General features: G+C 43.6%; 3 protein-coding genes across 10 annotated transcripts in view; 1 reads left to right on the top strand and 2 right to left on the bottom strand.

Moving 5' to 3' along the window:
* Positions 1-13572, top strand: part of mbnl1 (muscleblind-like splicing regulator 1) — a 29220-nt gene extending 15648 nt beyond the window's left edge. For 4 of the 8 annotated variants that reach the window (XM_047027296.1, XM_047027295.1, XM_047027297.1 and 1 more), the window contains exons 3-12: positions 2219-2389; positions 2831-3037; positions 3264-3503; positions 4935-4988; positions 6497-6656; positions 7669-7704; positions 8504-8592; positions 9050-9094; positions 9831-9902; positions 9990-13572. In XM_047027296.1, the coding sequence (XP_046883252.1) occupies positions 2219-2389; positions 2831-3037; positions 3264-3503; positions 4935-4988; positions 6497-6656; positions 7669-7704; positions 8504-8592; positions 9050-9094; positions 9831-9887 (1059 nt within the window). In that variant the 3' untranslated portion in view covers positions 9888-9902; positions 9990-13572. The remainder of the gene's footprint in view (positions 1-2218; positions 2390-2830; positions 3038-3263; positions 3504-4934; positions 4989-6496; positions 6657-7668; positions 7705-8503; positions 8593-9049; positions 9095-9830; positions 9903-9989) is intronic. The other 4 variants (XM_047027299.1, XM_047027300.1, XM_047027301.1 and 1 more) reach the window with 4 other exon arrangements.
* A 1277-nt stretch (positions 13573-14849) lies between these two features.
* dapk3 (death-associated protein kinase 3) lies at positions 14850-19999 on the bottom strand. The gene is made up of 9 exons (XM_047027290.1): positions 19877-19999; positions 18867-18969; positions 17771-18131; positions 17427-17556; positions 17175-17223; positions 17019-17045; positions 16771-16923; positions 16583-16628; positions 14850-16475 (listed from the first exon to the last, which is right to left on the bottom strand). Exons 2-9 carry the CDS (start codon positions 18926-18928, stop codon positions 15948-15950), a joined length of 1356 nt encoding a protein of 451 aa, XP_046883246.1. The 5' UTR covers positions 18929-18969; positions 19877-19999; the 3' UTR covers positions 14850-15947.
* A 91-nt stretch (positions 20000-20090) lies between these two features.
* Positions 20091-21633, bottom strand: lsm7 (LSM7 homolog, U6 small nuclear RNA and mRNA degradation associated). The gene is made up of 4 exons (XM_047027291.1): positions 21571-21633; positions 20935-21025; positions 20763-20834; positions 20091-20576 (listed from the first exon to the last, which is right to left on the bottom strand). Exons 1-4 carry the CDS (start codon positions 21574-21576, stop codon positions 20434-20436), a joined length of 312 nt encoding a protein of 103 aa, XP_046883247.1. The 5' UTR covers positions 21577-21633; the 3' UTR covers positions 20091-20433.
* Between the last annotated feature and the right edge of the window lie 46 nt (positions 21634-21679).

Raw genomic sequence — 21679 nt, 5'->3', positions numbered from 1 at the left:
TCTCTCTCTCTCTCTCTCTCTCTCTCTCTCTCTCTCTCTCTCTCTCTCTCTCTCTCTCTCTTTCCCTCTTTCACCATCTACCTCTCTCTCTCTCCCTTCCTTCCGCCCATTTTCTCTCTCTCTCTCTCTCTCTCTCTCTCTCTCTCTCTCTCTCTCTCTCTCTCTCTCTCTCTCTCTCCCTTCATTCCGCCCATTTTCTCTCTCTCTGTCCCTCTCTCTCTCTCTCTCTGCCTTTCTCTTTCCTTCTAACTGTCATACTTTCTCTCTATCTCTCTCTCTCTCTCTCTTCCTCTCTCCTTCACACTTGCTTCCTTATCGTTTTCTCACATCATTTCCCCATTCGCGCAAGCCGCCATGTTCCAAACAGCCTGTAATCTGTTGAAAAGAGGGAGAGATGATTGACACTGATGAAGGCCTGTGGAGGTTTGTAGTCCACCCCCTCGTCACCCGCCATCGTCACCCATAAATCCACCACGGGACGGACAGGGTCAGGTGGGGTGAACGCAATGCGATCCTCCGTGCCTTCTGTAACGCCGCTGCCCCCCATGCACAGCCACTGCCTTCCCCTTTTCCCATCACGCACGCACACACATACACACAAAAATCTTTCTCTTCGCATGCTACCACCACCAGCCTTGCTGAGCTGTCAAATAACCAGCCGGGTTGCATCCCAACCCGCAGTTCAACCCTTTCTCTTTTTCTGTTATCGATGTGAGAATCTTTAGGAATGCCGGTGCACAGACAAGCAGTTATCTTAGCTTGAATACGCATATGGCTTGGTGGGGCTCAAGATAAACTATTGCACCTGTGCTGAACTTGTTGACTCCATACTTCCTCTTTCTTTTTTTCTGTTTCTTTCTCATTGTGTTTTTTTTCCCTTTCTAACTCAATGTCTTCCTCTCTCCTTCCACATTTCCTCTCAATTTCTTTATTTTAAAACGTTAACACCATCCTTTAAGGTTCTATCAGACCGACTCCATGTGGGTTAGGCTTTCTGCCCTGAGCTACAAAGTTTGATTCATATTAGACATTTTCCATCTGAGCTACTGTTATACAGTCATAAACTCTTCTCAATTTGTGTGTGTGGTTGTTTGGGTGCGTGTGTTTGTGCATGAACTCCAAGCTCCAGTCATCCATTTGACAGTCGCTAATCTAATACCCATAGTAAATATACATCACATGTATATCTAGAAGACAGTAGTGGACATACTTAGTAACAGACTCGTTGGGAAACTGCGTGTCAGACTCGCAGGCTAACTGGCTAGCAGGATAACAGGCTAACACCTCTAAGTTGTGAAAATGTGTGACGGAACTGCAGTGGAGTGTCACATGAATTCTCTCTCTTTGTCTTTCTCTCTGTTCCTCACTCTTTCACACACACACACACACACACACACAAACACACACACACACACTGTGTCCAAAGGCAAGCGGCCATGAGAGTTAAGACACGTCCCATTAAAGACTGCGTTATGTGTTTGAGGGAAGCCTACATCAGTAAGCTCAGCTGTGCCACTGGAATGCAAGTAAATAAATATCTTCCCTAAAGGACAGGGCTGTGTGTGACGTGTGTCCGCCACCTGTTGCATGAACATGACCCCAATGTGCGCGTGTATGTGTTTGCTCGCAGTGGGTGCGTGTGTCCGACCATCCCAAACTATCTTGACCTCAGCCCACCAGACTTTCTACTACAAAGACTCCTCATGTATGTCCTTGGTATAAATGGATACTCATGGCATACAGCAAAAAAAGGATCTCTCTTCGTTAATTATCTGTCGGTTAAAAAGTGTGACCTCAGAATGACTCACGGTGACACATAATATCTGGATCACATGGACTTTATTTATATCCAATGACCATCCAGCCTGATAGGGTGCCCAGATGAATGTCTAGATACCAGCAGGCCTACCATGGCATTCAGGAAGACCTCCTCTGACCTGACACCCACACATTTATAACCCCCACCCTGTCCAGGGCAGAAATAGAGCGCTTGTGATTGAGATGGAGCAGAGCTGGGTCCAGACCTGAGCTGAACCATTTCCAGTGTCAGCGGTCTTTAAACAACTATCTGGATGTCCTAACTGCTTCTATTGTGTTTATTGGCTCAATAACGAGACATGTCTGAATCCTTTATTCACCACACGCACCTGTGTCTCACCCTTCTCTTTCTCCCCCATCTCCCTACTGTTTCTCCTTCCCCCCCCCCCCTCTCATTCAGGGTCGCTGCTCCAGGGAGAACTGTAAGTACCTTCACCCCCCGCCCCACCTAAAGACCCAGCTGGAGATCAACGGCAGGAACAACCTGATCCAGCAGAAGAACATGGTCATGTTGGCCCAGCAGATGCAGCTGGCCAACGTCATGATGCCTGGGACCCAGTTACCGCCCATGGTAGGAAGCGTGGACACACACACGTACCAACATACTCTCGCACCCACACATATACCAGAATTTTCCATCTCACATCCAAACACACACATATGAACAGAGATTGTAGATAGTAGGTGGCAGTAGGTACATTATGGATCCACAAGTTGGAATGGTGGCATTGCAACAGGCAAGTAGAGGAAATATCCAAAATATACAAACTACAAATATGCAAAATATCCTAAATCAGTATACACAGGGTTGCCCAGGGTTACACACATGCTCTCTCTCTCTCTTTCACACACACTAATACAAACACACACATATACCAACCTACTGTCTCTCTCTCTCAGACACGCACACACATACACAAACATACAAACAAACATATAATCATGCTGGACAGCCGCTGGCGCATCATGAGTGGTTGTCGCCGACTCAGGCCGTATTCCCTCCGCCCCTCAGCCCATGTTCTCCGTCGCCCCCGGCCTGGCCACCAATCCCAACGCGGCGGCAGCCTTCAACCCCTACCTGGGCCCCATGTCCCCCGGGCTGATGACCCAGGAGATCATGCCCAGCGGCCAGGTCCTCATGACCAGCAACCCCTCCCTCAGCCAGGGCCCCAACGCTGCGGCCGCCGCCCAGAAACTACTGAGGACGGACAGACTGGAGGTCAGGCACACACACGGCACTCGCTCATCCAAACGCAAACACTCACATCCATGAGACGCAGGTACAAACAGGAAGTGAGACAGTCCCCCAGGCTGCCGCAGTTCCTGGAGCAGGTCAGGTGTGCTGATACGGCAATCCAAGAGACACTGCCCCCTGCAGTCTGACAAGCACCATGCGCACTCAGTGTCTGTTTTGCTTGTTGTGTGTGTGTTTGCGTGTGTCCCAGGTATGCCGTGAGTACCAACGCGGCAACTGTTCCCGGGGGGAGAACGACTGTCGCTTCGCCCATCCGGCCGACAGCACCATGATCGACACCAACGACAACACGGTGACCGTGTGCATGGACTACATCAAGGGCCGCTGCTCCAGAGAGAAGTGCAAGTACTTCCACCCTCCGGCCCACCTGCAGGCCAAGATCAAGGCCGCCCAACACCAGGTGAACCAGGCCACGGCCGCCGCCGCCATGGTGAGTCAGCCCAGAGCGACACGCTGCCGCGGGGGCCACAAACACCCTGACACACACACATATATATACACACTCTTCCATACTCACACGTAGGGGGGAAGAGGTGCCCATAGACCTTGATGCAAGGCAAAGTTAAACGGCTTTAACCCCCGGAATCGGTGTCTATGGGTCATTTTTTGCCTTGACCGCAACACGCACACACACACACACAGAGCAGGGAAGACTGGAAACCTTCTTGAACTTTCTGGGTGCCTTCTAGAGCTAGGAGGACATGAAGAAGGTTGTGACAGTAATGTCAAACTGTATACCTCTCACTTGAGGAAGTTTGTCAACTAAGGGACCTGGGTCACTTAGTATTTGCAAACACTGTGAGGAAACTAAATGTAAATTTCAAATACTTTCAAGTCATTGGTCTTTGAAAGTGACCCAGGTCAACCAATTAATACAATGGGGTGGGTGCCTTCCTGGTTTTATTCAAGGGATATACATAGACCAGGAAGGGAGTCCCACAGGGAGACCACTGGGAATTCTAGTGCAGCGGGATGACATAGGAAGGATTGCACCTCTGACATCCTTCTTTATAAATACCTTGGTTTGATCAACCTATTCGAGAATAGGTTACTACTGTCAAGACCTTCTTTATTTCATCCTAGTCCAGAATGAGGTACACATCCAAACTGTCTGAGGACATTATCCAACAGCCAGACAGAAAGAATACTGTGGGCACTTCCTGGTTTGGCTTATCTTAACTGTAACTACATCCTCTTGTCTTTGAATGTATGCTTCCCCTGTCTCAGTTCCCCCTCACAGAAATGTGTTTCATTGTGCTTCTGTGGTAGACTCACATCATAAAACTAGTGATTGATAAAGCCCAGTTCAACCTGTGACTGTCAACTGTCATCTTTGTTTCTCAATACAAGTGCTGTTATTGTTATTTTCCTATCTGCATCATCCGCAGTTAAAGTTACATAAACTCTTTTAGTTCTTTATTGTAATGTGGTAATGAATATGCTGTTTTCAGTGACAGTATTGTCGTGTCAATACCACTAGAGCCACATCTCATTGTTTTTTACCTAAGATTGAAATTTTGGAAGTGAATTTTCTTTTTTACTTTTACTTCTTGACCATAATTTTTTCTTTTAAGTAAATGTTATTTAGACTAGATAGTTAGGATTGAACTGATCATGATATTGTACCGCAGCAGTAGTCGCAAGCTAGCTAGCTAGTGTGTTTTCTACATTGTGCATGCCTTGTTATCCCCTTGTATATTGCATTCCAATGATTTGTTTTTTTATTTGTTTTTGTTTTTTTCTCACCTATACCCAAACTGCACTGCTGCCCCCATGATGCACCTCTGCTTGCTGGTTTATGTTAATGCGCTTGAACCCCATTGGCCCATTGCCATCATGTGCTCGCTGCCTGCTAATTAAGACTCAGTCGGCTGTCAAATCACTGAAGCGACCCCTCGACGCAGCCTATGACCTGGTACTATGACCTTTCACCTTTTAGCTTGGCATGTGGCTTTGTCTTAGTGCAATGTTTGAAACTAATATATACCTAGCAACCTTTGTTCCTTGTTGTTTTATGGCAATATGTGTGTCTTTCCTCCTGTTGCTCTTTCATTCTGGCCAATGATGAAGTGATTGTGGTTTCCTGGCTTCTCAACTGGATTGTGGCGGGCATAGCTCTGTGTTTATGTCCAACTGCCCCCCCCCCTCCCCTTCATCCCCAAAAACCCACACTCTATCACTCCCAAACACGAATTCAGACCTGTGTGAATTTGTGATGACGACAAGAGCCACAATCAGTTCATTGCTATTAGCCTATTGACTCTAATCGCTTAGTAGGAGAGGGCTAGGGAAGTGTAGCTTTTTTAAATGCTAGCATGGCTCTAGGTTTTATGTACAAATTCATGTTCAGTGTTTGGTAGCTAAATCGGTTGTATGCATGTTTATGTGTTAGTTAGTGCATGTGTAATTGGGAGGGATGGAGACCCAGGTTAACACAGTCAAACAGATGGGGATGCCTCTTTGGAGACACCTTGGAACTCATAGTTCATCTCATTACCACAGCTGATTTAACTATTCATACCTCAAAAGTGGTCTGATGTCAGTAAATATTTCACTTAGCACAGCTCTCTCTGTATACACTGTCATATCGAGCAATATGTTAACCATAAGAAGAAGAAAAAAACATAGCATAAAACTCCTTAAGGTGCTGTTTGGAACCATGACTGGTTCTGATCCGCAAAGTTGTTCAAATAGAAACTTACCCACCCGAAAAGGGTTATTTAGCATACAAAACATTCGGAAGCCATTTTGTCACATTCTTGGCATCAGACCTTTTTTGACAACCCGGCGGGAGTGAACTATTGTTTCAACATGTCTCCGAAAGTTGATGGTGGAGCTAGCACTGCAGCTTCTTCTCTCCGGGCTTCTTTTCGGTTCCTCCTCTTTACCACAGTTGTTTTGACTGAATACCGCTTGCTTCTTTTGCATCTAGAAAGTCACAGAAAGACATCAATAAGTGACTGTTTTCACAGTGTGCCCATACTGATAGAAGTCATGTAATGATGATTGCTTGTGAGGAAGTCAGTTGCTCCAGGTTAGCATCCATTGCTCTTGCTTGCGTAGAGGCTAGTTGTGTAGACTGCTGCTTGCTTGCTAATGATGATGACGTGTAACACAAGGTTACATCATGTTATGATGCAGTTGTACGATGTCCTCTAACGTGACTACCATTCTTTTTTTTTTCTTTGATTTATCCTTTGTTTTCTCACCTCCCCCACGCACCTCTCCTCTTGGCTTCCTCTGCCTCGCCCCCTCTCTATTCCTCTGTCTCTCACTCTCTCTCTCTCTCTCTCTCTCTCGTTTTCTGCCTCTCTATTCCTGTCTCTGCCTTTCTTTTTCTCTCCCTTCTGCCTGCTCCCCCCACTCTTCTCTCACTCTCTCTGCCTCTCTCACCCCCCTCCCCCACTGTGTCCGGCTGGGCAGGGCATCCCCCATAGTGTCATGGCGGCACCCCTGCCCAAGCGGGCCGCCATGGAGAAGGCCAACGGGGCATCGGCCGCCATGTTTAACACTGGCATGCTCCAGTACCAACAGGCCCTGGCCAACATGCAGTTCCAGCAGCAGGCTGCTTTCCTGCCCTCAGGTAGGGGCACCCGTCACGCACACCACCCAATGCCAGCAGGGCACGACCAATCATGTGCTCATCCCACTCTGCTGGTCTACAGCTGCAAATACATGTTGAATGGGCGAGAGGCTTCCCACACTCAGTTGCTCATGGTATGTGAGTGCGTGTGTGTGTGTGTGTGTGTGTGTGTGTGTGTGTGTGTGTGTGTGTGTGTGTGTGTGTGTGTGCGTGCGTGCGTGTGTGTGTGTGTGTGCGTGTGTGTGTGCGCGTTTGTGTGTGTATAATGATGTTAGATTAGTGAGAAAGGGAAGAAGCCGCAGCCAAGGACAAAATATAATTTGAATTTACCTGCACTCAGTGGACTATGACTGGCACAAAAACAAACAATGATTTTATTCTCTTCAGTGTATCTGAAGGTATTGTAGGCTTCTGTTTGTGGTGGTCTCGTCAGTGCTGTAGTTTGACGTTAAAAACAGGATTTAATCCAGGGTGAAACTGGCTGAGGAAGTCGCTTGTGTGGGTTCAGATGAATGGCTGGCAGGGTTGGTTGATTTGATTCAAATGCATCAGTTTGGCAACATACAGTTTGACTTGCTTCCAATCACTGCTGCTGAACTCTCTTTCTCCGCTTCTGTCTATGAGTGTGCGTGTGTGTACAGCAATATACTATTATCATCATTATGGACTATGATCATTGTGCACGACTGTTATTGGCATCTTTCGCACACAAAATGCATTTGCATTGACACCTCAGACAAAAGCGCCAGATTGGGTGATGCGTTCCTTCCACTGATATGATTGGCTCGATGGTTCACAAGCTGGCTTCACCTACATGCCTGTCGAGTCACTGATGATCATCGGATGTCATGTTCCGCTGCTGTCTGGACCTGTGTTAACGTTTATCCTTCTTATCTCCTCCTCCTCGACTCTAACCAACCTTGTGATGGGCTGTTATCATTTCTCTCCCCCACCCCCCCCTCCCCCCACTGTCCAATCCAATCCACTTCCTGTCGCACTGCATGATGGCCAGGCTCAATATTGTGCATGACACCTACAGCGAGCATTGGTAGGTTCCTGCTCTCTTCCTCCAATCACCTTTAATCTTGACCAGTGACTCGCACGTCATCAAAATCCATCCTATTGAGGAATTACGCCTCATTATCTGAGCAAATGTTGTTTCGGTTTTTCTTTGATTTTATATCCATCTCTCATAATCTCAAAACTACCTCAAATCTATAAAATACTGTAGATAAGACTAATCCTCATTAGATCTGGATTTTGGTGACGTGAGCCACAGCGTGGGTTGTTGGGATACTGTATGTGAACTGATGAATTTTAGTGTGTTCAATTTGACCTTTGAGGTACCACAGAAGGGATTTTCTTAAATATAACAATGGATTTTAAGTACTTGAGTTTCCTTTGTGATATCTAATATTGTACATTGTCTCTTCTGTGGCCTGCATAGTTTTGACCAATCCATGTCTTTTGTTGAATTATGTTGATAACTTTGACTTTTGACTGGTTTAACGTTATTGTGATATTTCTGTACTAGAACCTGCACCCTTGTACCTCAAACCCACCCTCATGTCCCTCCCATCCCTACCCTTAGAACCCTCACCATCATGCTTGTAACCCCTCCTCCCCCTACCCTCACCACCTCCTCCCAGCCATTAGGTTCCTCTAATCCACACATGAGTACCCCTCACCCCCACCCTCATCTTCACCCCAAGACCAACCCTCTCCAGTACCTCCACACCTTCTCCCCTCCCTCTCTCTCCTAGCCTATTTGCCTGATGCCGATATAACTATAGCGACACTGCTCCCCTGTGTATTGACGCTCACCTGATTCTCTCTCTGAACAAAAGTTCCCATGATGCACGGGGCTACGCCGGCCAATGTGTCCGCCGCCACCACATCTGCCACAAGCGTTCCCTTCGCAACCGCCACCAATCAGGTTTGCCCCTCAACGGCCCCTACTCTCTCTCTCTCTCTCTAATACACCTCCTGTCTGTGTCTCTCTCCCTTTCTCTCTAACGCACACCCTTTCTGTGTCTCTGTCTCTCTGTCTTTCTCCCTCTGCTGAGGAGGGTCTGTCTGTGAACAGCTGTGTCTGACAGCAGGGTATGGGCTGGGAGGCGGAGTGTTGAGGGTTTCCCTCTCGTTGGCCCATACCCAGGCCCACTGGCTGTTCATGCTTTTGTTGTTATTGTTGTTCACACCTCTCTTGTACAACAGCCAGTAGCTCAAACGATACCACGAGTGGGTACAAGTACTACAGCGGTGCCTCGTTCAGTGTAACTTGTGTGTGCGGTTGAAAACAAGTTTGTACTGTTGTCAGGGGGGGACGTACTGTATGCCATAACATGTGTGACCTCGTTTTAACCTTGATTTTTGTCCTTTCTTATTTTGAGGACTCTTCCTTATCAAAGTTGACTACCAACGAATACATGCAATTGGTATGTATGAGGTAGTTTTCCATTACCCTAGAGCCATTGATAAAATGTGTGCAGCAGTTGCTACCTGTGCCCTTTGGTGCTCAGCTTATGTTTTCTATGCTGCTGCTTGTGTAGGAAGTAGCTTTGCCACATTTTCTGGGTCCTGTCATCATTATCACAGGGCTTCAGCTATAGACTATCGTTTCATTGTTTAACTTGTAAGTGTCTTCTAAGACAGAAGAGAGACAGGCCAAGCTAGAGCAGAGTACAGTATGTTTCTAACATAGTACGACCCCGAGGAACGGCATAGTCCGTCAAGCTGTCTGGTGTTAAGGAAGTCGTTCTTTCATTTTTTGTTTGTCTGTGAGGTGTAGGTGAGAGGTGATCAATCAGTTAGACAGGGGGGCGGGGGGGCCAGGGGGGACTGGAAATCTGCATTGGGGCTTGTTACCTCACCTCACTGGCCTCCCCTCAGCAGTCCCCGCCCCCTCCCCCAGCCCAGATATCAAATGTTTATGAGCTGGCGTTGCCCCCACTTTTTACATGCTTTGTCGCAAACCCCTGCTATGGTGTAGCATGCAGCAGCCTCATTCCCCCTGCCTAATGACCTGGGCTGGGCAATGTACCAATATCACATTCTGCTGATCTGTGTTTTGTGTTGCTGTTTTTTTGATGGAGGCTCGGCGGGGGGGCGGAGATGGGAAAGGTGACATTTCTTTATCATCTATGTTTTACTCTGCTCTGTCTATATTTACAGATTCCAATAATTTCTGCCGATCATCTGAGTAACCACAAGTACCTGACACAAATGTAGTTCCTGTTGAGAACAGTGAGTTCATCCCTTTTCTTTATTTCTGAATCCATCTATCCTGACTGCTCATTTTAGAAAAGTAATCCTTGACCGCTTGTCTTGCAGATCAAATGAATGTGTGCTGGCGCCGTCCAAGCCAAAAGAGTTCAGCCTTTATGTACATAATAACGCTGGGAATGTCAAAGCGACGGAGACAGAAAAAAAAGAAAAAGATGCCGTCTCTTAGCTGGTCTGGAACGATGTTCTCATTGTCACAAAAATGTCTCCAACCCAGACGTGACACAGGGTCAATGTCAGTCACTCTCGCTCGTTAATCAACCTCCAGACACATGCAGCCACAGTCCTGGCCAGAGAAGATGCCTCATCTCTGGGTACCAGGATATTTCTCACCCCCTCCCCCCAAGGGGTGCCAGCTATCGACGCCTTTGTGTCTAACAGAACCATAGTTTTTTTTTTTTTTTACACAGACAGGAGGTTGAGTCAGTTGAATTGTTTTATCTATCTTAGAACACCGTGCTGGTACGTTGGCAGACCAAGATGAATATATTTTTCGTTTTTTTATGTGCTTTGCTTTGATTAAAAAAACATGCAGACTTGTTTCATGGTCTACAAAAGAATTGCTAAAGTGCACCTTGAATATGAATTTAAATCTGAAATATGGCACAACAAATATAATTTTAATAAGGAACATTATTATGGACAAAACATTGGAGCATGTAGAGTATTTTGATTTGTTTAAAGATTCTAGTTAAACTAGGTGTAAATGAAATGAGGGTCGAGGCCGTATGAATGTTTTGGGTAAGACAACACACTTGTGTACCTTTGAAGCACAGCCAGGTTAGCTTTATCCATCATGCTGTGTGCAAAGAAAGGCTATCCACCCCAAATCAGAGTGTTATTTCACCAGTGTTATTCTGTTTACCGAAGGTATCTATGTTTTGTATGGCTCTATTTTTCTCTTTTTTTTTTACCATTATATCTTCATAATGAGTGTGTGTTTTTTATTTTATTTTACATTGTACCATTGCAGCATTTTTTAAGGGGTATGAACAGAGGAGTTAGGGATCTCTTTGTTGTGGATTTTTCTCTCTAAGGAAAGAGAACGAAAACATATGTGCCTTTTTCTTATTACCGGTGTTTATTTGGCTTTTCTTCTTTGTTTTTTTCTTTTGCATCAGTGTTGGATTTTTCTAATAGGGTGAGCACGTTTCCTCATTGGTGGGAGCTGGAAGTCTGTTGACTGAAAAGCCGGTAAAGGGATGTGGGAGGAAGGTGGAGCTTGACTCCCTGCCCCCCTCCTATCCTCCACCACAAAAAGGTGGAGGGACATTAAAACTGTGTGTACAAGAAGCACTGTCATTTTAAAAATAGGGGCAATTACATCATTTAGGTCATCAAACCATGGACTTGAATTAGTAGTTTCATCATTGTAACATCATAGTGCTTTGAAAATTTCACATTCATTTTGGTGTCAAATATTTGATGAAAAAAAGGATATTTCACAGAAGAGGACAAATACATTTTTGGACATGATCATAGATACCAAAGCCAAGTTCATTCACAGATGATGTCCCTTTGCCATGTTTTGCCAGAGGTGTACATTGTGTCAATATTGATTGTAATGTACCTTTAACAAAGCCTTAGATTATGGTACCAGTGTCCTAACATTTTATCATACCTGTCAGATTGTCCTACCAAGGCTCATCGTTCATTCGCACACCAAGGTTAAAGTTAGGGTGAGGGTTAACTTTATGGTTTTGAGCTACAGTAGGACAATTTGCAGAACCCAATCCAATCATATGTACTTTTAATCACCACACAAGCAATGAACACCAATGACACAGTATATAGTTTATAGTTCTTACATACAATATACAGCTTCTAATGTTTGTTACTTGCTCTATCTTTAACAATACTCTCTTAACTTTCCTGTTATGTATTACTTAAGGATTTGAATCTATTTGAGGTATGTAGTTGTAGATGTTTCTTTGCCTTACTATATATTACTTGACAACATTGATTGCCGTTATAGATTTTGAGGTAGTATGACATTCATAACTTTTTTCAAACCATATAAATGATTATGTGTTGACTCAGTTTAAAGTATTCACTTAGTACATGTTGCTGAGTGTCTGTTTTGATTCAAAGAGTTTTGTTTTTAATTAATTTTGTTGATCAAAGACTTTTGATATTGATGCAAGGAATGAGTTTTCAGCAATTGCAGAAGCTCTGGATAAAAAACTAATATTTTAACCAACTTAAGTATTCCTTGTAACATGTCGAGATCATGTTTGAAAATATATTGTCTTGAAATATAGAATGTTCATGTTAGTGTGAAAATTATTTTCTACTGTATCCATTTCAATATTTACTATTGTTTGAATTTTTCTTAAGTTTGCCCTGAGTGTCAGGCCAAAATGAACAGTGAGATTGACGGGTTTCTGGAAGTTTGGTGAAGAGTGATATTAAAAGTGAGAACGGTGACTTTACTATTTATAAAGTCAGAAATGCTGCAGATGGATGAATTCTAACCTTAAGGGACGAAGGTCGACTTTTTGCACTTCTGTATATAGTCAAATGAACAGAGAAAAAACATGTATCATATTGAGATATTATTTTGAATAAAAAATCTATAATTATAAGGAATTTTGCTAGATTAATTTAAAATTCTAAAATTAGACCAGCTAAACAAAATCGCTTGCAAAAAGGGCACTACTTTCTTGGCCGATGCATTTCGAAAAAAGCTATGCGCTTTCCGGCTTCTTTGGTCAGTGGCAGGTACTATGCCAAAAAAATGTGGAAGGGGAACTTGTATCCCCAATTCACCTTCCCTCCAACTCCCCCTGTAAGATGACATCACAGATGCTGTCCGTTTGTCTATAGCAAAGCTGGGCAATCAGCTCCTGTTTCGTCCTGGTACAGTCAATACAAGAGTATATTCTATCCAAAACTGTATTCTATGATTTTATCCTAAACTGTATTCTGTTTCAGTTTGATTTGACTGCATGTGAAAGAACAAAAATGTAAAACAAGATCACAACATAAATAAGTACATATGGGACTTTTAATGGAAATACATATTTACAGTTGATTGATTCACATTTGGAAGGAGGAGGAGATGAAACTTCCGACAGTCATCACCAGTTGTATGATAACATACTATACAGAAAAGCTCAGTAATATATCTCAAATAATAACATATTAGCAGCAACCCAGCCCAGGGTTTTTCTCTCACAGCCATTAAGATGACAGTCAACATGCAGGCTCACAGCACACTGTTGTCATGCTATTAGAAGTATGTGTACTCAGCAGGTGAAGGCTCACTACACCAAATACTGATTTGTCTTTTTAAGTGAATGTAATCGTCTTCAGTCAAGGTCAATATATTTCTGACTTGAGGTCGCTGTATAAGTGCTACAGAACCAAAGCGCCACTTTCTCCAAACCAACCAGTGCTTCTTGGTTGGGCAGATGCCTGCCCGCTCACAGCTTAACCAAGGGCTTTCTTCCCTGCTGAGGGCACATACGCTTTGACTGCTTTTTACCTGTAAGTGCAACACTTAAATTTTTGCTAAGAAATGCTACACAATAATGTACTACTCTGTCTTCAGATATGTTTTATGTACATTTTCATGTTGCCATAATTGACTCTTGCTGTTATGAATTAAAAAAAAACAATAAAACAAAAAGTTGATTTGCTCATGCAACTTATTTGTGCAGCCTCTCCATGTGTTTGTGTCTGTGTGTGTGTGTGTGTGTGTGTGTGTGTGTGTGTGTGTGTGTGTGTGTGTGTGTGTGTGTGTGTGTGTACTGTATGTATGTGTCCAATTCCACCCCCACAAAAGCCCCAAATTCTTCTAACATTTGGGAACCAAGAAACTGGTTCTCACCAAAATCGAGTTCAGGTTTTAAGATTTTAAATTAGGTTTAGGGATTGTTAAAAATCTGTGTGCGTGTGTATAAAAGAAAATGGGGGGATAAAATTGTTTGAAATGGATTAGCATCTATAGAAGCATCATCATCCACGATTACATTTACATTTACGCATTTAGCAGACGCTTTTATCCAAAGCGACTTCCAAGAGAGAGCTTGACAAAAGAGCATAGGTCACTGATCATAACAACGAGGTAGTCCCAAACATTGCAAGCAGCCAAAACATGAAGCATACATTGTGAAAAAACGAAACAAGTGCCAAAAGGGAAGACCCATAAGAGCATGCAGTTTTACAAGTTACAAATTAAAACAACATGAACCCCAAAAAGTGCAGGACTGTACCAGTTCATATGTGTACCATTTTTGTCATGATTTTAAATTAAATGTTATAAATTGTATTTCACAAGAGCCTTGTCAGTTTTTTACTGTCAAAATTTGTTTTTTCTGTAACTGGGTCTATCAGCAACATCTAGTGGTTATACAGGAGTTTCTGCCCCTTCTGAATGGGAATATATGTCCAACTTCAAATACTTAACTTCTGTTAGTATTCATTCAGTCAGTAGAGGTTGTGAGCTTTTCTTCGCTTACAACAGATATTAATACAGCTTACATTTGCAGTTAAGCTCTATATTTATGAACCACCATTAGGGACCACATCGGGATTGTCACTAATAACACAAGATGTACATAAATAAGAGGTTGATTTCAAGTGCCTCACATTGGATTTAGTGACTCCTGTATAATTTGTCTGATGAATCAGGTCAATAATTTGGGTTGAGCCTTATTGTGACTCAAGTCTGATTTCATCCTGAGAGATCATGATTGTCCTGAGGCATGTTTTGTCCAAATGAGTAAGATAGTTACGCTATGACACAATATCTCTCTTAGACTTGTTTTTTTCCATCTTATCTAGCCTATCAAATTTCACTTACCTTCCCTGCCCTTCAACACACCATTGTGTTCAACGTCAATGCTAAAAACAGTGATGAAAATATGTTAAGTCTAAATATTGAAAAAAGACAAAGAAAAACAGTTGAGGGTATTTTTATGTTTATTTGACAAAGCTATGTTATTAAATCATCAATGAAACATAATCAGCCTATCTTTTTGACATATACCAAAGTTATTGAACAGGAGATAGTCTGGAACAATGCGATATCACTTACGTGCAAAATAGAGCATTATGTGGAAATAAAGAATGGAATCTATAAAGTGTGTGATCTTACATAATGACAAAGGGACAGGGACAAATGTTACATACAATAGCAGCAAGTAGCCCCAGGGCCAAGCCAAACGCTTGGTTTACAAGTCTACTGTGCAGCTGTTGCCTTAGAGACATTTCCCTGGAAACAACACTTTGCAGAAATACTCATGATCATGCCGTCACTACCTTTTTGCTGAACCATGAAAGCATTTAGAGTTTATAGGCCGTGTTTTGTCTACATCTCTGTTCAGGATTAACTAAGAAACAATATAGCTTTACAATGATATGCTGGGGCACACTTCATGGAATGGAAATGTTGTGGAACTTCTATGGAAAATGAACATAAATTCAATTAAATAATGTGGAAAGAAAAATTCCCAATGCGTTTTTAAGACATTTTGTGAGGCTGTATCTTGCCTCATTCATAGACCAGCAGCATAATCATAAGGCCAAGACACATACATATGCTTTTCTATGGCTTTAGGAAGGTAACAATATCCCACAAGTTCTGGTCCTGACTCTGTAAGGAAATGTATTAGCCAACCCATTAGTCCAGGCTTAAAGATATTTCATGTATGTTACATTAATGTGTGGATATTCTGCTTGACAGGCACAACACTTAATAAATCTTTACAAAGATCTTTATAAATTAATTTAGAAAACACCGGAATGGACCCTTAAAAAAGGATTTGCTTACTAAATTATATATCATAATTACTAGTTAAATTGTTGGCTGTCTCTACAGAGGGGTTTTTACATATTGTCTTGTATCTCCCATATACTCCCCATATGCACCATTTTTATATAATTCTTATGTACATTCAACCCTAGTCCAACATTACAATGTAGCTAGTTAGCTTGGAGCCTGTAAGCGGTAAGGTACCGTAACCCAGCTTTCGTGATGTCAAGGAACAAGACGCCAAAGGCTCAAGGCATGCCGAGCCCATCCTTGTCTGCAGACATGCCCCTGACGAGCTCCTCCACCCAGCGCACCTCCGACGCCACCTGCTCCGCCAGCGCCTCGTAGCGGTTCTCCAGACGCCCCAGTTTGCGCTTGAGGGCGTTGGCTGCCAGGGTGGTTGTACGGGCCTCCTCCTGGCTCTGCCTGCGCTGGGCCTGGGTGTGCTGCAGCTCCAGGCGGATGTGGCTCAGGTCGCTGGCGATGCTCTGGTTCTCCTCCTTGTACCAGCCTTCCTTCTCCTCGTAGATGGACAGCAGCGCCGCCACGTCCTCCCGGCAGGAGCGCTGGTTGTGCTCCAGGTCCCGCAGGCCCTCCTCGGCCGCCGCAATCTCCTCCAGCACCTGGGAGAAGCGCTCGAAGTTGACGTAGGTGTTGTTGGGCGGCATGCTGGAGTGGGACTTGATGGTGTACTCCTTGAGCCGCGTAGTCTTCAGCCGCCGGCGCTCGGGCTTGCGGCCGCTCTCCTCTTGGCGCACGTTCCTCCTCTTGATCACCTGGGGATGGGGGGCGTTTTGGTTAATGGACGGTCAATACGTTGAGCTATATCACCCATACATGCAGTGTGTGTGGTAGATTTCCCCGGGACGGAGAAATGCCTCACCTTGATCCAGGGATGCTGGAGACTGTCATCGATTGTCAATCTTTTCCTGGTAGCAAAAAAATATATTTGTAAATGAGAAAATAAAGTAAAAAGGCTGACTCTACGTCTAAGCTCTAGTATTGCTAATATGCTATAAACTCTAGGGACTGCCTGTCCTAGTAGGAAGTCACTCCAGACAAGGCCCTTACTTGGGGTCCTTCACCAGAAGACGACGGATGAAGTCTTTGGCCAGCTCACTGGTGCTGCTGAAGTACTCCTCATCAAAGTCATAGTTGACGGCTGAGATGTTGGTCAGGGTCTCCTGTTTGGTCTCCCCAAGGAAAGGTGATGCACCACTCAGTCTGTACGAAGGAGAAAGGAGGTTGGCATTCATTTAGATCCTGGGACAAAGTTCAAAGGTGGACACAGTGTTTCATGAAGATAACCAGGTACTCACAGAATGTATGTGATGACTCCAATGCTCCTACAAGACAAGAGAAAGGACAAGTCGACCAGATGTTAGGGAGATTTAGTCCTTTCAGTCTAGATCGGTTTCATATTGGGGTTCATATTTTGTGCAGGTCTGTTTTTTAAACTGCTCTGGAGATCTTACCACATGTCTGCTTCAAGTCCTAGAGGCTCATAGTTGACTATTTCTGGAGCTGGAAGGCAAGCACGTAACAAGGCAGGCTTGAATTAAAGCCAGATGTGGATAACGCTACAACACAGACCTCCATTTATTATGGCGAGCAACACAAGTGGATAAATGATACTGCTTTGTGTGGGCATAATATTCAACTAGTATGGCGTTATTTTCTGAAGGATGTGTGGACTGTGATTATGTGTTGATGTGTGCGTGTCTCACCAACAAACTCCGGAGTCCCAAAGATGTTCTTGAACTCGTTTCCGGCTTTGATCTGATGAGCGATCCCAAAGTCAATCAACTTGATTCTGGGGTTGGGGACATTCTTGTCCAACAGCATGATGTTTTCCGGCTGCACAACAAAGAGCATAATACCCAGCATCTTAACAACAATGAAAAACAGATATTTCCCATAAACAGCTAAATCAATTGCTCCTGCATTTCATTAGAGACCGACAATCTCAATCTGTGTCTACGTGTATGCTGGTTTATTTGACAACGCACAAACTCAAACTTAAAACTTAGGAACTTGTCAACACGGCACCCCTCGCCACTCCCCACCCCACCTTCAGGTCAAAGTGGGCGATGCGTTTGGAGTGCAGGTACTGAACGCCGTCCAGGATCTGCTTAAGGAACTGCGTGGCCTCCTCCTCGGTCAGCGACTCCTTCTCTGCCAGGAAGTCAAAGAGCTCTCCCCCGGACACCAGCTCCAGGATCAGGATCACGTCCGTCTTGTTCTCGAAGATGTCGTGCAGCGTGATGATGTTGCTGTGCTGGATCTCGCGCAGGATGTTGACCTCCCGCTCGATCTCCTCGCGGCTCACCCCGCGCCGGCTGGACGACAGGCGGCGCTTCTTGATGAACTTGGCGGCGTACTCGCCGCCGGTGCTCTTCTCTTTACACTTGCGTACAATGGCAAACTGCCCGCTGCGAGGAGAGGGATGTCAGGGGCGTGATGATGTGGACGCAAAGGAGAGCCGTGGCTTTGAAACACGGTGGGAAAATCTAGGCAACAAATATGCTCACACCACAAAGACTGGCACAGAACGGCAAGTGGCAGGTAATATTCAAAATAGCTACTTCCTCTTCTGAAGGACCCCAAGTACCCACAACACACAGAAGAAATAACAACACCATTTGATTTAAGTAGCAAATGATAAGTTATGCCTGCATTCCCGAGATCAAATCGACATAAATGGATGCATGGGTCTGTTGAGAACAAAACTGAACGTTTAATAGCTGTTTAAATATTTGCATGCCTTTCCCCTCTGAGCAAACCAGTAAGGTATGTCCCCCCTCTCCTTTAACAAAGGCTTTACTGAGACTTGGGGCAAATAGGTGCATTGAGAGACAGTGATGTCATGCTTCTTTTTTTTTGCTGCAACACTGCAGACAACAACATCGACATATAAAGTAATGATACTCAACTATTAGATAGCTCACAGTGAGCACTACCACTGTTTGATTCCAAAGGACTTACAAAAAATGTGCTTGCTTAACAAACCTCAATGCATTCTTATACAAATAAATGTATATTTCAAATGGAGGTTAAATTGGCTCAAAAGCTTTAGTTCATGGGAAAGATCCCATTTGACAAACTAGTCTAAAATCAAGATGGTGTCAAACTCACCGGAACAAAAAAAGTATAAATTAATGAATTACCTCCCCAGCTCCTCTCCCATGTCATAGAACACTTCCACATCCTCTTGCCTGAAGCCAGCCATGGTGTGCTGGCAGGGAATGTGATATGCTGTCTTAAAACCCACTGATAGTGGGAAAAGAAAGAGTAACAACGTTGTAGGATATTATAGTCCAAGGCCATTAATCTACAGACCATAACAGAGACCGCAGTAAGAAGCTAATATTTATGTTATATCAACATTTTAAGATACTGTGTGTTAAACATGAGAAACAATTGTAATCCATGCATTTAAACAACACTGAATAGCACTACACAGTGAACTGACCCCCCCAAAGTGTTTTTCCTTATTTGGCAAAAGTCAGCATGGAGCAGTAAGAACTGACTGCATTCCAGAGGCACATACGTCATCCCCTTGCATGCTGATTAAAGACTGCGGGTTTGAAACTAGTGCTAACCATTTGAGATTGGATTTTGATTAAATGCTGTAACAATTACATAAATAAAATTCCCTCGCTGTTAGGAAAACAGGATTGTCAAATGTTTTGAAATATTCAGCCAGATAAATAACTAGATGTTAGCTGTCTAGCTAGGTTCCCTACACAATTGGATTTGGTGCTGCCTTTTACCACTCTGCCTGGGTGCTCTGCTAGTAGTAGTAGGCTACAGTACTTTTAGAGCTAGCCATTTAGCGCAGTCAACGCCGCGTTAGCAAGGTATTCAGCGAGTTGATATCCCAGCTGGCTGGGAGGAAACCTTCTCTAACCCTAGTGGTATTGTTATATAGAGCACAACACTACACTTTATGTACATTATATTTTTCATCCATGGCTTAACTAGCTAGCTCTATTAGAGGTGTCAAGAGGCAGGTACTGTACACTGGGTTTAAGTCACCTAGCTTGATAGCTAGCTAGCGGAAAGCCCAAAATGAAACGCATTTTACAGTGCCTCACTAAAAATACATCATAGGCCACAAAATGTTCTAATAAAGCTACGCAATCATCCTACAATATTGCTCATGGTAGATACTTACATTGTCAAGAAGTTACGATTCCAGCATTCCTTCTCCAAAGTCAAAGATACATCCGGTGGTTAGGAACTAAAGAACATCTGAGTTTCACAGTAGGACGGGCTTAATGACATCATATATTCCCTCATGGATGTGCATGTGTGTACAAGAAAGAGTAACTCTAAAGTTATTCAGAGAAAACAGATGTCAGTAAATGAAAAACACTAGGCCACACTGATAAAGAAAATAGTAAATGTATTTAGTGCTAACGTAAAAACATGATACAGTTAAAAATAAATCAGCAAGTAGTTCAATGCTTTTAACTAATGGGGAAAACACATTGTTTTACAAGTACTACACAGGAAAAACAGTTTGGAAAAACATTGATTGTTTAAAGGCATAAATGAAAACCCTCTCAACTTAAACATCTATTCCAAAAATTTAAATCTGTCAACAAAACTCCTAAACTTCCACTCTCAAACACAAAATACACAACACTGGGGGGTAAAACAGACTTCCAACATGGTGAAAATGATCCTTGGGAGATTTTGTGAAGTCATTGGAGGGAAAATAGGAATAATCTAGCCATCTTGTTGCTGGATGAAGGGGTTGGGTATGGCTTCCATGCCATCCTGTGGACAGATGAGGACCACAGACGTCCCTCGACACACCACCAGACCCAGCTGCCGGGTGTCCTCCGTTAGCTTGAACTGGTCGTCGGGGTCTGGAAGCAAATTTGGTGGAGAACAGAGGTTTGGAGATTACAAAGACAGTAAACACGGTCAAACTGCGGTCTCTTTTGTCTACTTTTTAATCTTGTGTAATGTCTTTTCTTTTGTGAACTCGTAGAAAAACTAAGAGTTTCAAGCATTATAAATCCAAACCAGAGTATGATAGTTGTGAAACTCACCACGCATATATTCAATAGTGCCATCCAACACAAGATTCAGAAGGGGGTCAAAACCCTTTAGAACTCCACTAGCTGAGACGAGATGATTAGAGATTATGCAGCCGCAATGAAAACAAACAACATTTTGTGGAGATCATATGTGATTTTTTTAAGTGTGTGAAAAGTGACTTACCCTCTCGTCCACCTTGGAATTTCACCCGGATTGGTTTATCAATGTACTTTGACAGGTCAAATATACTCTCCTTCTTTTTCTTATCTTTATCCTGTCAGAAAGATGCAATGAAAATTAATTTTAGTATATGTGTATTTTACACCGTGGCTGATAAATCTCTGCCAAGAAGGAAGACTATCGTTCGAAGCAATCAGGGTGAATGACAGCAGTGGTTCTCAACCCTGGTCCTCAGGGACCCCCTTGTCTTACATATTTTTGATATTTCCCTGTTCCAACACACCTGATTCAAATGAATGGTCGTTAACAGGCTTCTGCATAACTAGATAACGACCCAATCATTTGAATCAGGTGTGTTGAAGCAGGAAAACATCTAAAACGTAAAGGACAGGGGGTACCTGAGGACCAGGGTTGAGAACCACTGGTTTACAGTATCCTGCTTCTCGACTACAAAGCAGCCTTCTTTATCCAGCACATGCGTTGTTTAAAATGATGTCTACTTTAGACAACGCATCGGAGACTGCATTTCTTCGTTTCTAAAGTATAGTCGAGTCAATTACAGGCTAAATCAAACACGGACCACAATAGTCGGTTAAAAAGTAAAATTAGAAAAGTAGTGCAGGAAGAAATTGGACTCACCGCCATTTCTTCAGCTTCTTTTCACGACCTCTCACCTTTGCCCCTTTGAATTCTTCTTCTTCTGTCGAGGTTATGGCAGAGTGCAACCAACAGTTATCATGTCCAATAC

Source organism: Hypomesus transpacificus, chromosome 10 (assembly GCF_021917145.1).
Source record: "Hypomesus transpacificus isolate Combined female chromosome 10, fHypTra1, whole genome shotgun sequence".
In the NCBI taxonomy this organism is placed as follows: Eukaryota; Metazoa; Chordata; class Actinopteri; order Osmeriformes; family Osmeridae; genus Hypomesus; species Hypomesus transpacificus.
Note: the sequence above shows the minus strand (reverse complement) of the source record. Positions and strands in the feature narration are given on the sequence as shown.